Source organism: Exophiala xenobiotica (genome assembly GCF_000835505.1).
Source record: "Exophiala xenobiotica strain CBS 118157 unplaced genomic scaffold supercont1.5, whole genome shotgun sequence".
In the NCBI taxonomy this organism is placed as follows: domain Eukaryota; kingdom Fungi; phylum Ascomycota; class Eurotiomycetes; order Chaetothyriales; family Herpotrichiellaceae; genus Exophiala; species Exophiala xenobiotica.
Genome location: NW_013562490.1, coordinates 1,938,566 through 1,951,634, shown reverse-complemented (window position 1 = coordinate 1,951,634; position 13,069 = coordinate 1,938,566). Strand labels below are relative to the sequence as shown.

General features: G+C 52.2%; 5 protein-coding genes across 5 annotated transcripts; 2 read left to right on the top strand and 3 right to left on the bottom strand.

The window, feature by feature from the left end:
• Positions 1-23: 23 nt before the first annotated feature.
• Positions 24-569, bottom strand: PV05_08485 (uncharacterized protein; the record flags this gene model as incomplete). The annotated part of the gene is made up of 1 exon (XM_013458002.1): positions 24-569. The coding sequence occupies one exon, from the start codon at positions 567-569 to the stop codon at positions 24-26; it is 546 nt and encodes a 181-aa protein (XP_013313456.1).
• A 631-nt stretch (positions 570-1,200) lies between these two features.
• Positions 1,201-2,436, bottom strand: PV05_08484 (uncharacterized protein). Its single transcript, XM_013458001.1, has 3 exons — positions 2,229-2,436; positions 1,628-2,137; positions 1,201-1,565 (listed from the first exon to the last, which is right to left on the bottom strand). Exons 1-3 carry the CDS (start codon positions 2,301-2,303, stop codon positions 1,272-1,274), a joined length of 879 nt encoding a protein of 292 aa, XP_013313455.1. The 5' UTR covers positions 2,304-2,436; the 3' UTR covers positions 1,201-1,271.
• A 170-nt stretch (positions 2,437-2,606) lies between these two features.
• PV05_08483 (uncharacterized protein) lies at positions 2,607-6,825 on the bottom strand. The gene has a single exon (XM_013458000.1). The coding sequence runs from the start codon at positions 6,576-6,578 to the stop codon at positions 2,901-2,903; it is 3,678 nt and encodes a 1,225-aa protein (XP_013313454.1). The 5' UTR covers positions 6,579-6,825; the 3' UTR covers positions 2,607-2,900.
• A 154-nt stretch (positions 6,826-6,979) lies between these two features.
• On the top strand, positions 6,980-8,337 carry PV05_08482 (uncharacterized protein). The gene has a single exon (XM_013457999.1). The coding sequence runs from the start codon at positions 7,154-7,156 to the stop codon at positions 7,493-7,495; it is 342 nt and encodes a 113-aa protein (XP_013313453.1). The 5' UTR covers positions 6,980-7,153; the 3' UTR covers positions 7,496-8,337.
• A 2,763-nt stretch (positions 8,338-11,100) lies between these two features.
• On the top strand, positions 11,101-12,888 carry PV05_08481 (uncharacterized protein; the record flags this gene model as incomplete). The annotated part of the gene is made up of 1 exon (XM_013457998.1): positions 11,101-12,888. One exon carries the CDS (start codon positions 11,101-11,103, stop codon positions 12,886-12,888), a length of 1,788 nt encoding a protein of 595 aa, XP_013313452.1.
• Positions 12,889-13,069: the final 181 nt, after the last annotated feature.

Genomic DNA, 13,069 nt, shown 5'->3' with positions numbered 1-13,069 from the left:
AGCCGCTCCCCATTGACATGGATTTAGGGATATCGACCTTGCGCGGCGGAGTTTGTGGGTATTACCCGCTTCATTTCATCGCGGAACTGGGCAAATGACGACGCTGAAACTCCGTCGTTAGCATTTTCTTTTGCGCGGAGCAATGGAAGAGGAATGTTAGTGTGGATGCGTAGTTGAGGTCTACTGCCTCGAGCCTTGCCTGGGATAGGACGACCGCCTGATGCATTGATATTGCTCATTGACTTACCAGCTTTCGCTTTCGCTTTCTCTTTCTTCGTTGGCATGGGAGATCGATGTGCTGGCCAGTCCGAACCCGAGGAGTATTCGTTGATTGCATTGTCATCGCCAGCCCAAGGTGTAGTTGGATCGGGAGGAGCGAGATGATCGGGTCCATCGAAGCTAGGTTCCCATGGATACAGCGACCAGTTGACGATGTCATCATAGTCACCCGTGATCGCGGAGAATGCAATGCGACCCGAGAAGAAGTATTCGGTTGGCTGTCTGGTGGCAGTAGACCTGGAGTTTGAAGCCTCAGATCCGGTGTGAACTGCTCTGGTGAATGTCTCCATTCCTGATAAAAGCGATGTGAGTAGAAAGAAGGCGTCTCTGGGTTTGAAGTTCTGGTAATGTGCTCTGTGTCGATTCTACTACCAGAAGACTCGTCTGGTGCCTTAAGTACGGACTCTTCTTCGAAACTTACACTGCCTGTCTCCAACATAGGGCGTCCAAAACACCACCTCTTTATCCATGTGAGACATCCCTCGGATTCTCTGGACCTGGGCAACAGTGCTGGCTACGTCGAGCCTTGATCCTGCTGGTGGGTTTCTCTTCCACATTTGCTTGAGCCATCTTTCTTTCATGCCCGCATTGTTCCCAGTAAAATCGATTGCTTTTCGGCTTCATTGTTCATGTGTTATCTCGGATAATGTTTTGTTTCTCCCTGTTCCAAACCTATCAACAGTTCCCGTTATAGGCTCGAGACAAGCATAAAGAACCGCCAATATCTGACTCACATCTCTTTGTTGCCCCTGTCTCGAACCGGTCATGGTAGCAGAATCGTCCTCAAGCACACCCGGCATCAGCGCCCATGCCGCTGGACAGTCTTGAGACTTACTCCGTACGCATTAGAAAGAACAACACTCATGCCAAACCAAGAATCGAACAGCCTGTGGAGGGAATGACGAAGGAGTCACATTACTTCTCGAAGGACGCGCGCCTCACCGTCTCCAACGTCGATGTTCATGCCCTCGTCATCTCTGTTTTTCATTTATCTATATCTGCCTTCCACCCGTAACCTCAATAGTCTGCCCATTCACATAGCTAAACAGCGGACTACACACAGCCAGTACTGCACTCGCGGCCTCGGTGGCGGTCCCTGGTCGACCCAGGGGAATGTCCTTATATGCAGAGGCATCATCACCCTTCTTCGAAGCCAACTGTGCCGAAGGAATGCCTAGTGAGATACGCTGTCCATCCGGCGTCGTGATGAACGCGCCAGACTCCTTGGCCTGGGTCAATCTCGTGTTGATATGGCCGAAAGCGATCGTATTTGCGCGGACGCCGAACTGCAAGTCAAACAGTCAGACACGGAAACGTCCCTTCTGTAGACACAATAGGGGATACTCACTTGCGGCCCCCACTCCTTCGCAACAGTCTTCGTCAATCCCACGACGCCGGCCTTGGCCAGACTGTAATTCGCCTGCCCGGCATTCCCATGTGTCCCGCTCGTACTACTGATATTAATGATGACCCTTTTCTCGCCGTCCTTGACCCGGAAATAAGGAGCTGCCTGCCTGATCAGGCGGAACGGCGCAGTGTTATGCACGGCCAGCATCGTGTCCCACTGCTTGTCCGTGATCTTGTGGATGACACCGTCCCAAGTGTAACCCGCATTATTCACGATGATGTGGATCTTGCCGTTGCCGAACTCTGCGGCCTTCTTGACCAGCACAGGGAAGTAATGGGGGTCGGTCACGTCGCCGGGCACGCTGATTGCCCGGCCGGGCGAGGCCTCGTTAATCGACTTCGCGACACTGTCGGCCTTGGAAGAGTCGACGTCGCAGACAACTACCTTTGCGCCCTCGTTGGCAAAGAGGCGTGCGCATTCGGCGCCGATACCTTGACCGGAGCCAGTGATCTAGAAAACGGTCAAGGTCTGCATACTGTCTAGGATTCTAAGGGGCCTTGGGGAGGGGAGAGGCTCGTCGCAGCAAGGGGGATGCACGTACAATGGCGACTTGACCGGTGAGCAAACCGGACGGGTAGTTCAGGTGCGAAGCGATCTGCTGTGCTCGTTGCGCCATGTTGACGTGTGCCTACAAAGGAGAGAGCAGAAGGTGGGATGGACAGAAGTCAGTACGTTATTGCATGAGAGGAGAGAACGAGACAGCGCGGCTGCTACGGAGTAGGAGTAAAGAAAGCTGAGGCGGTCATGGCTGTAGTCATTGACTGGATCTGCGGAGAAGCGATGTTCAGAATAGGAAAATTGTCTCTCGATTTCGCCGAGGCAATTCGGCATGGGATAGCCGACCGGGATCCAGTGTCAGTGGCACGGGTCTTCCACACACGACGAGACGTATACTCGGGGATAAGTTGAAGGTGTAATTGTCTGCTCAGTGGGAATGGAACTCTGCATCGGGCTGCCGTATATACATCTGAACTAGGAATAAAAGGCCGGGTCCATGAAACTTCATTGCATTAGATCCTTCCATCGAGGTTACAGGAACTCTTTTCTCTCCATGACACAGGGCATTGACACCCTTACAGCACTTGCCCACGAGTCGTGAAGTACCGTACCTACATCGTACATGCTCGAGCATTCTCCCCTCCTGTTTGCCAGGCCGCTCGATGTCGCCAAATGGCGTACTCCGTACAACACAAAGCCTCGAGAAGGGTCTTGATTAGGCCTTCTTCAAAGGGTCGAATAATACTCCAACAAGTTCATCCAGTATAGTGAACACCAGATGCTGGTTGAGCCGAGTGTTGTTCATTGTTGCAGAAATCCTCCTAGCAGCAGCTTGCGCATTGGCTCTTCCCACTACATTAGCCGCCAGATCGGGCACAAGCGTCGCCAGCATCATTGACGCCTCGGTTCGGGACTTCTTCTTGTCCGCAGCTGTTCGTGCCTTTGTCGCTCGCAAGGGTCCACCTCCAGGCCACATCGTCTCTTTGGTCATGTCAATGTACTTGAGCAGTGACTCCTCCGTGGTGACGCCCTTGGCAAGTTCGCGGATCTTGCGCTCGATGGTGCCACCAAGCAACTGATGCAGAACAACAATCACGGCGCGCCCACGGAGCCAATTGTTGCCTCGATTGAGCTCGAACGTCTCGAGGAAAGCATCACATATAGGCTTGACGAATGGTTCCAGCTCTTTGTCTTCAAAGGCCTGCAGTTCAGCTTCCGCCTCAGCCACAGGGCCTGGATCAAGTGGAACGATATCGCCTTGGCTCATTCCAAGTTGACTCGTAGCAGCAGAGATTAGATTCTGACCTGCTACGGATAACTGGTCCAGAACAGAGACATTCCCGAGGAATTCATCCATACCGTCGGTAACCGAGTTGTAAATCCGGCTGACGATGTCCTGTGCATTCGAGACAGTGTTTGCCTCCTTGTGGGACGCGATACTCCGCTGTGACAGAAACGATCTCAGCTCGCGGCTTCGACATACATCCGGCATTTGGAGGAGTTGTTGCAAGTAATGCTCCAGAGCAAGGCGCCGGTTTTGGAGGAATTGCTTTTGGAGCTTCATCACCACTCTTCGCCGAGGGAATTCGAGGTTCCTCGTCGAAGGATACCTTCGGCGTAACCTCTGATGCAGGTCATGAAACTCAGAATATCGGCGAGGTATCGCCCATACTGCAGCCGGCATTTGATCTCCTGCCTGCCTGTGGACTTCAATGATGTAAAGCGCGAATTCTCGACCATCATCTTCCTTACCTACAACGACTGACTTGATCGAGATACTGGAACGACCATACAAACTATTATCGCTCTCCTGCACGATATATTGCTGGCGTTGTAATTCTTTGCGACGAATTTCCCTTTGCAGACTGGCTTTGGATTTACTGAGGATTCGCAGTTCCGCAACATTGTTGGTTAACTCAGCTTTGCGGGTCAATGTGTCTACCACGGATTCCTGAGACACAAGACGCTCAATATCGTTCGTCAGTGCGGTAATGGCCTCTGCGAGACCAAGGTCGCCAGGCGCCGCTTCATGGATTTCATCCTCCCCTACTTCGTCGTCTTTGCCATCAACCTTGTCGACGTACTCATCTTCGATGAATTTCTCTTCGTCTGGGAATAGGTCATTGTCAGAGAAGACGCCAATCCGTGAGGCTGTGTTGACCAAGCCCAGAGTCGCTAGACTGGGCTTGGGCCTGTTTGCAAAGTCGCTGATCTGCATGTCAAGTGAGCCACGCGGCGATTGCTTGGACCTGATGGACTTTGAGCCAGAAACGGGTGACCCAAAGAGAGCGTCGTCATCATAGGCTGTACTTTCCTCCAGTGGATTGTCAGTCATGATGTTATTCATGGCTGCTTCCATATTTTCAATGACCCGTCGTTGCTCTACAGAATCACCGTTCAATGATTCTTGACCCAGGCTTTGTGTTGAGTGCGCTAATGGGTCAGTGTCATACCCATCGTCGAAGAGAGGAGCTGAAGACCCAGCACGCTTCACAACATCCGCATCGTCAAAAAGCTTGGAAGAGGCTAAACTACGAACGTCGGACGAAGATACGGCTGCTCTCCTCAGATCCTTCGCTCGAAAAGCGGGTTGAGAGCTCGTCCTGACCATTGATGGCGCTTGTGTTGCGGCTTTGGTCAGAAGTGGCGAATTAGCACCATTCATTTCATCAAGATCAGAAGTGCTTTGCAGGCGGGGACGTGTTGCGGACGCTTCGCTAGAAGCAAGGAACTTGTAATACAGGTCTGATTTGCGAAAGTCAGGCAAATGCCTTGTCTCGAGTTCCTCCAGAACGGCGGACTGCGCAGAGAGGATGGCGGTTCTTGCGGCTCGATATTGCTGTGGTGTAGCCTTTCTACCTGCCGCCAGAAAAGACCGGATGGCATCTTTGGATTCTTGCGGGGTCTTCAACTCGGGCTTTGACATGTAAGTCTCGCTAATTTGCGCAATATCCATTCGATCGGCGTCTGTCCATGCCTGTTGACTTGCTGGGTTCAATTCATCACCAAAGTCATCTTCTAACGGGTTGCGGAAACCGTCTACCACAACCCAGAATTGCACCAGAGGCATCTGGTGCTGACGGTCCATATACTCCATGAAGTAGGAAAGCCCGGAGGCAGTGTGCATAATCTCCACCAGGGTCCACTCATGAGGTTTGGCACTGGTACTCGGCGGCGGTGCTGGCTGCGAAGGCACTGCTTTAGAAACGGTCGTTGCCTGGCTTAATTTTCCAATTTTCTGATCGAGCACTCGTTTCGCCATCTCCAATCTTCGTAGATAGACAGGATCCTGGCCCTCAACTATACTCTCGCGTTGGATCTGACTCGCAATCGCATTCCGAAACCTCCGAGCGTCCGACAAGTTTCTAGTTTGACGGATGGCTCTAACGAATCGCTCAAAAGCCCGTTCGCTGTCATTTGGGGCCAATCGCGGTAGATCTTGGTCGCTTTTCATTCTAGGGACAGGAGAAGCGTGCTGGTCAAGAGCAGCCCTCATGCGACGCACCGTCTTCCGATCTTGGAGGGCGGTACGCCCATAAGCTTCGACAATTTGATTCCATGTGTCCGGGTCCGACAGGAGTTGCACGATTGGAAAAAGAACAGCACATGCAACAATCTCCTTGACCAGGACAAGTGTAGCCCGGGAACCTATCATGGCTGGCGAGAGGACATCTGGCAGGATGCGAACCAGGATTTTTCGGAGGTACTCTTGTTGAATTGACTTAGTGTCGGAGTAACCGAGAGAGGCTGCAGGATGCAGCTTCCCATCGTTGTATTTAGCTGCAATAGCCAGCTCGAGCTCTTCGGACTCGGTCACACTGCGGTTCAGGCTCCGGCCTCGTACAAGGCGCTCTGCCTGGTCGAAATCCCGGAGGTGTGTGGTGATTATGGGAACGACCCTAGAGACGATAACGTTGACCATATCTTCATTGACAATGCGATCTCGTATTTCAACCAAGGCTGTCCGGATGTTTTTGTCCACCTCGTTCACGAACACTGGGCTCCTTGTGATATTACGGTACCATGATGACACAAAGTCCCTGAGGGCAAGTCCAACCAAAACATCTAGTGCCTGAGAGACCACGAACGATTTGTCGTAGATGTGTATCGGCTTGTATTGGCGAGACGTTTCGAAAGTGGACAGCTCGGATCGCCATCGTTCAGGCCTCAAAAATGTGGGAGGTGTGAACGGCAGCGAATGGGAATCGGGAACACCTGATCTAGCCCGGGAGACGACCAATGTAGCAGCAATGACCGAAGAGAGGGTGACGAGACAGCCAAGTGTGAAGGCATAGCCAAGGTAGCGCAGGATGGGCAGACTGCGCACGGCAAGACCCCACGCAATGAAGGCTGCAAAGGCGGCAAGGAGGACATGTTTCTGAGCAAGGTACATTCTCGACGCATCTTTGACTCGATCGATATGGCTTAGCTTGAAGCCAGCCTACGTGTTCTGCTGGGGGACATCTAGGCCGTCGTGCACACGGACAGAGACACGGCGAGGGAGGACGACGAGAGCCGGAAGGGGAGAAATTGCGAATAACCCTGGCCGAGCATCAAAACAGCAGCTTCTTGCGCGCTCTTCACCGAAAGATGGGGTGCATCGACGCAAGTGGATGGGTGCAGATACGATGCTGGTGGTGATGTTGACAGTAGTAGTGGTGGTCGACAAGTGGGCGCAGTCCTCCAAAAAGGAAGGCATCGCCAGACCTTCCTCGTTGATGGCCATTCAAAAAGGGTATATTATAGATCTATTGCGCCATCATCACCAAAGTAACTCGTATTGCGACCTGGCACCCGCATGATGCACACATCATCGGATGAGCCCAGCCATGATTCTTCCCGCTGCATCTCCATGGGTTTTGCGACCTCTTCAGGAAATTCAGGAAATAGAATCCGACTGAGTGAACGTTGACACCCTTCTTCGACTCATCATGAGGTGCCGTCCGACACGAGGGATGCTCTTCGAGAATGCTACCCGCGACGACGTTCCCTTGTGGGCCTGTCTTTCCATATTCAAAGCTATGTCTGTTCGAATGTATGGGCATCGGTCTCAGCACGAAGCGAGCTTCTTCCTTACCGACACATGAATTTCATCTCAGAAAGGCCACCCATCACTACGGTGCTCCCTTTTTGAAGTCTGTCGACTTGCCTTCAGACAGACGTGGCTTTTTCCATGTGACTGTGACGGGGCATGCCTCCGGGAATACTTGGCCTGAACCCTGTCAAAAGCTGCGTCGTGTCATAGCTCATTTGACCTTGCAGACACGACATCGTAACCCCATGCATGACAACGCAAAGGACAGCGTATGATTGACTGGCAGACCTGCCGAGTGTTCTCTTGATGCTTGGGGGCACATCTGCAGCACACGATCCTCCAGGAATGTTACCTTGGGTTGCCCAGGCAAGTGCCGCTGGCGACCCTGACACAGTTGCCATGCGTCTCCTCTGAAGTAATACTTTTACATGTCTCAAATGTGTCCAATGACTAGTGCTGCTGGGAGATAGCGGCCGCTCTTGAATAGGTTGGTACATATTGAGGCGTCAGGGATTACTTCAATAGGTTCATATGGGCCAGGGCCATTCACTTCTCTCTATCGCCGGAATATGGCCATGTCAGCATGGACATCGACGAGACGGAGCACAAGATATCTGTATGTTGACAAGGATGATAATCCACTTGCACCAGCCCCGGGATCATGTAACCCAGTGTGGGCAACTTACGGATAGTACCGGCTTGAATGGAGTATATTGGCGCGGTCCCGCCAGAGTGAGAAGCAGTCCGAACCCGATCTCCAGGGTTGACGTACTGTGCCTGATCCTTTGAGAATCGGGACTAGTTGTTCGACTGGTGTTCAGCGTGGCTTCGGACGGATACGCGGAAGATGTGCACCTATTTCAAAGCTTAGCGTTCACACAACCTCATCGCTGCTAGGCTTCTACATTTTGCTTACTACAGTATGCACGTCGTCCCGGATCTCGGTGCATATCATTGAGAGACGTCCCCACGCTTGTGAAGTTATGATTTGCCTTCCCTCGCTGACAGTTCGCTACTGTGACCAATGGCGGCAGAAGACATGACAGTCGTCGGGCATGGATCTGAAAATATGACATTTCTCATCCGAAGCTTCAGGACTTTTCCAAGTACAATCAAGTTCTGGCGGTGAACCATGCCGACAGACAATTGGTGACAAAAGGGCTGATGACTTCAGGCAGCAATCATCGCGGTCAGGCTGCATTTTGCCACGCCGATGATCATAGGGCAAATCCCTGTCAGATCAATGCAGGCACGAAGTGAGCAGGCCACGGCAGGTCTCCGACGGGGCGCATGGCCACACTCTGTAATATTAAGGCGCAAATCAACGGGTCGCGTTCGATAGCAAGAATCAAGAAACATCCACGATAGAGAATCCACTGATGTCTGCTACTCGTAATAGTTTTGAGACAAGGAAACCGCTGTCAAGCCTGACCAACAACTCTTGTCAAAGCTGATACCCCGCAAAATGTCGATTCAATAACCCTCGTGTTTCTCAGAGGTGATTTGTCAGTGACATTTCGGTGACGCGGGAAGGGCGATCGGGCGAGAGGCAAGCACTGTGATACATGGGTCAGAAGCCCTAGATATGCCCACTGGCACAGTCTTCTTACAGTACTTGCTGAAAAGCACACCTTAATGGGCTTGTCGAGGATGCGTGAATAGCTCTTCATAGGCGCCCAGGGTTCTCAAGCGTCGCCCAATCGTTACCTCCCGGCTGCCGAATCAAATAATCATCTAGGGCAGCGGATATTCGTATTCCTACAAGCCTCGATTCTTGCAACTTCGGGTAGAGGACACTTTCAATAGTATCACCAGATCCTGGGAACACAGCGTAGGTGGCAATCAGGTGAGTGGACTGTTGATACGAGGAGATGCAAAAAGCCATAGGCATTTGGCCGAGCATCCTAGTGTGCCTCGAGGCTGGGAAGGTCTGAGGGTGTTGAACACCGTACGCGGAAGACGGACACCCTTCCGGGGATGCAGCTTCCCCGTCCACCATCCTCAATTGCAACAAGCCTCCAATGCAACGGGTGATCCACACTGGGATGAACACCAGGGATCCCTGAAAGTAAGCCTGCGCGGTGTCACCAATGTTTCCACCTGCGAAGAACATGCGATGCATCGGCAGCTGCTGAAAAGGCATCGAGCTTCGGAAGGGCGTTAAAGGGTTTCGTGTTCCTCGGTCTGCTTAGGAAGACTGTGCCCCTGTCTTTCTGCCAAACTGTGAACGAAAGAACCTTCCCGATTCGAAGTTGTCACCGCGACACCAAGGCAACTCTTGGGGCGCAGACCCCTGCTTCAATTATCAACCGCTACTCCTAGCACCGAAATCTTCAACCCGTGTCAGACAAGATCGTGCCTGAACTCATTATTGAAGGCTCCTATGACTTGAAATGCGAGGAAATCATACTCGTATAACATCGAGCTCAGATTCACAAGGAGACTTTAGGGTTCGCACGGTTCGGCACGTCCAGCGCGTTTCAAAGTTTCGACAAGAGTCAAATATTAGAGTCAATCGGCACCACCAGCATCAGACCCCATGCCTCGAACCCCAGCAGTGACTATGCCTCTTCTACATAGTATGATCGTCTCATCCTTATCGAGCTCCTCTCTCTCCCGCACAATCCACACCACCACCCGTTTCGATCATGGATGGTGCAGTAGTGCACGATGTCGAGCGGCGGCCTCGCTTGCCAATTGCGGGCTTTAGCTATTGGCTCCTCTGCTCCCTGAGGCTTTGATCACTGCGCACCAGTCTCTCTTCAGAGGTGCCTGCACAATCTGCTGCGGCCATCTGCAAGCCGGGGCTTCCAGCACTCAGCTGACCCAACATCATGACGCAGTCTCCGTCTTCCCGTTCCCCAGCTCGTTCCTGCCCCTGATTGAACTGCGAGCGTCGCGGGCAGCCCATTTGTCGCTTTGACTGCTGCGAAATCAAGTGTCGGCGGACCCAGGACGTCGGGGACTGTGATTCAACAGGGTTGGAAGGCAAGGCTGACAGCTTTCAGCGACGGCACGGTGACGAGGTGATACAGCATTGGCCTCGGGTGGTTAGTGACTGTCTTGGTTCGTCACTCCTAATCTTGCATCCTGCAGATTCCTTGCACGTACAGTGCATCGATATATCGAGATCCGTGCCCCTGCTTGGTCCTCTTCCGACAAACGCCTCTTTTCTCTGCACTTTCCCAGTTCATCATCTTTCATGACCTCTCACCTCATGCATCTGTGCGGATCGGGCTTGCGCTAATTGAACGAATATAGTCGCATACATGGGTCTCGCCGCAAAGCTGCTAAATGGGCATCAATCCCGAAGCATCGATGCCCTACCCCCACAAAGATCAACGCACCCAAGTATCTCGAAGAAAAAGGCAGCCATTTGGCGGATACTCAGATCCGCCTCTCTCGCTCAAGACTCAACTTCTTTCAGGCGGGTTTCTTCTATTTAGTCTCTTGCGTTCCTGGTCTCTCGAGGGTTGGGCTAGTCAACTGCGGTAGGGCTGTCAATTGAGTCTTGACCGGCTAATCCCTTCGGCCTTGCGCCTAAAACATACAGATCATCAGGGTTGATTGGTTCGTCTGTGGCCTTGACCGACTTGCCTGTTGTCCTTTGTTATCCAGAGCGGTATGCAAGAATACTACTTGCGTCCTCGATCAAGCTGCTGTGGATCTGGCCACATCTTCACTGTCTGCACATAACCCACAGTCACCAAACCCATCCTTTGAAGAAGGAAACCGCATAGCGGGAAGCAAACAATCCAAGTGAAGCATAAAAGCGACCACTCACCCAGAAAAGTCACTCGTGCACTGGTATTCATAGAGTTCCTTCACCCACTGTCAAAGACACTCCACTGCTGCTTCAAATATAAGCACCATTCCAACCATGCTTCTGCTTCATCGCAACGCTCATCTACCATTCTCACAAGAATCCCCAAACAACAAAAGTTGCCATTCTCCTAAAGTTGAATGTCCGCGTCCTGCTTGCTCTCTCCTCGGTAAGGCCTATCTCCAGAACACCATTTCCACTCAGCTGATCAGGGATCAAGTCACGAACACCTTCACATACGACTCGATGTCGAGTGCGTCGCCGTCAACGGTCAGTCTCGGCAGTGCCCCGCCCTCGATCAGTCCGTCCGAGACTAACAACCATGATGATCGAACCCCTGCGGTATCACACAGCAGCCCCGAGTGTACCGATCTAGTGGATGCAAGTGTTCTGAAAAGCGACGGTGATATAGGTGGAGTACCCGAGGTGGAGAGACACGTCATTCACTTATCAAGCATTGAACACTGCATGCCTCGATCTTATATTCGCATCTGTCTGGCGTATCGGCTCCCAAACAAGGAGATGCTTCCATCAGTTGTGTCGAGGCTCAACCACTTCGTCAGAAAGACTGTCGATGCGAAGCCGTATCTTAGTGGTTATGTCGTGTCGACTCAAGAGCCGAGCAAGCATGTGGGAGGTGTCGAGATCCATTTCTCCGACCGCGACTATGTCGAATACCCCAAGGTCAACATACGACATCTTACCTGCGATGAAGTTCCGTACAGTTATGAAGAGCTCAATGAGAAGGGATTGCCTCCAAGTCTCATCAAGCCCGAATTGGTGTCGGCTCTGGCTGAATCGGCTGACGAGGAACGAGCACCAGTATTTCGAGTCCAGGCAAATGTCGTTGAAGGAGGCCTCATCGTTTCTCTCTACCTGCACCATTGCATCTCGGATGGCACAGGCGTTGGCTTGCTGATCTCCGGGAGTGTTCTCAAAGATCACTCTCGCTTTGAGCGGCATTTGGACGGCCAAGGGTACCAGACACCTAGTCTGTCCATGAGATTGGATACCTTTGCCCATCAAAAGAGCGTCGTCCGACAAGAATTGTCCTACAGTTGCCCCAACCAGATCAACGACAGGGAGTTGCAATGCAAGACCTTCAAGCCAGCGTCTGAAGTCAATGGCTGTGCCAGAATCCAAGGCCGCGGCTGCGTCATCTCCATTCCCCTGGCGGGGTTGGCGAAGTTGAAAGAAGCTCTCGAAGCTCATGCTGGAGACAGCTTCATCAGTCAGAATGATGCTCTGCAGGCACTCCTCTGGCACAGCATGACCAGAGCTCGTATTCCCTCACTGTCAGCGGATGCGTCGGTCAAGGAATCAAAGCTCCTAATGCCAGTCAACATTCGAAACAAACTCAAGAAGCCCTTGTCCGAATTTTACTTCGGCGCGGCCATTGACTTTGCATCTGCGAAGATGCCATTACTCCACCTGGATTGTAGCAGCGACACTGCGCTTGCAACATCAGCCCTGGCGATACGCAGAGCCATTGCGGCCGTCAATGAGCCATACATCCGACAAGCCATCGCTTTGGCTCGATATGCTGACCCCAACACCGACGTTCGCGATCTCCAAGCGAGCAACATGGATCGGTCCAAGGGAGCTGACATGTATGTCACCAGTTGGGAGAAGCTGCCATGCTATGAAGCGACTTTTGAAATGGGACTTGGCCCGCCCGATTGGGTACGAAAGCCTTGGTCTAGAGACCCAGGGTCTTGTATCGTACTTCCTCAGGACGAGCGCAAGGACTACCTAGAAGTCGTCATCCAAATGACTGAAGATGATATGGCACGACTGCTGGAAGACCAGGAGTTTATGAAATATGTCTCCAGGGTAATTGAATGAAGAGATACCCTTCTACCAGGAGGTCATGAAAGGATTGGATTCAACAAAAGGCGCAGCGCAGGGGCGGAATCTCAACTTATGGATTCAGCAAAAACATATTCGGATTGACATTGCACTTTGGGCAATCAAGACACGGGAGCGGAGCGATGGAGTCGGCAGGTCGATGAAATTCCACGAAATG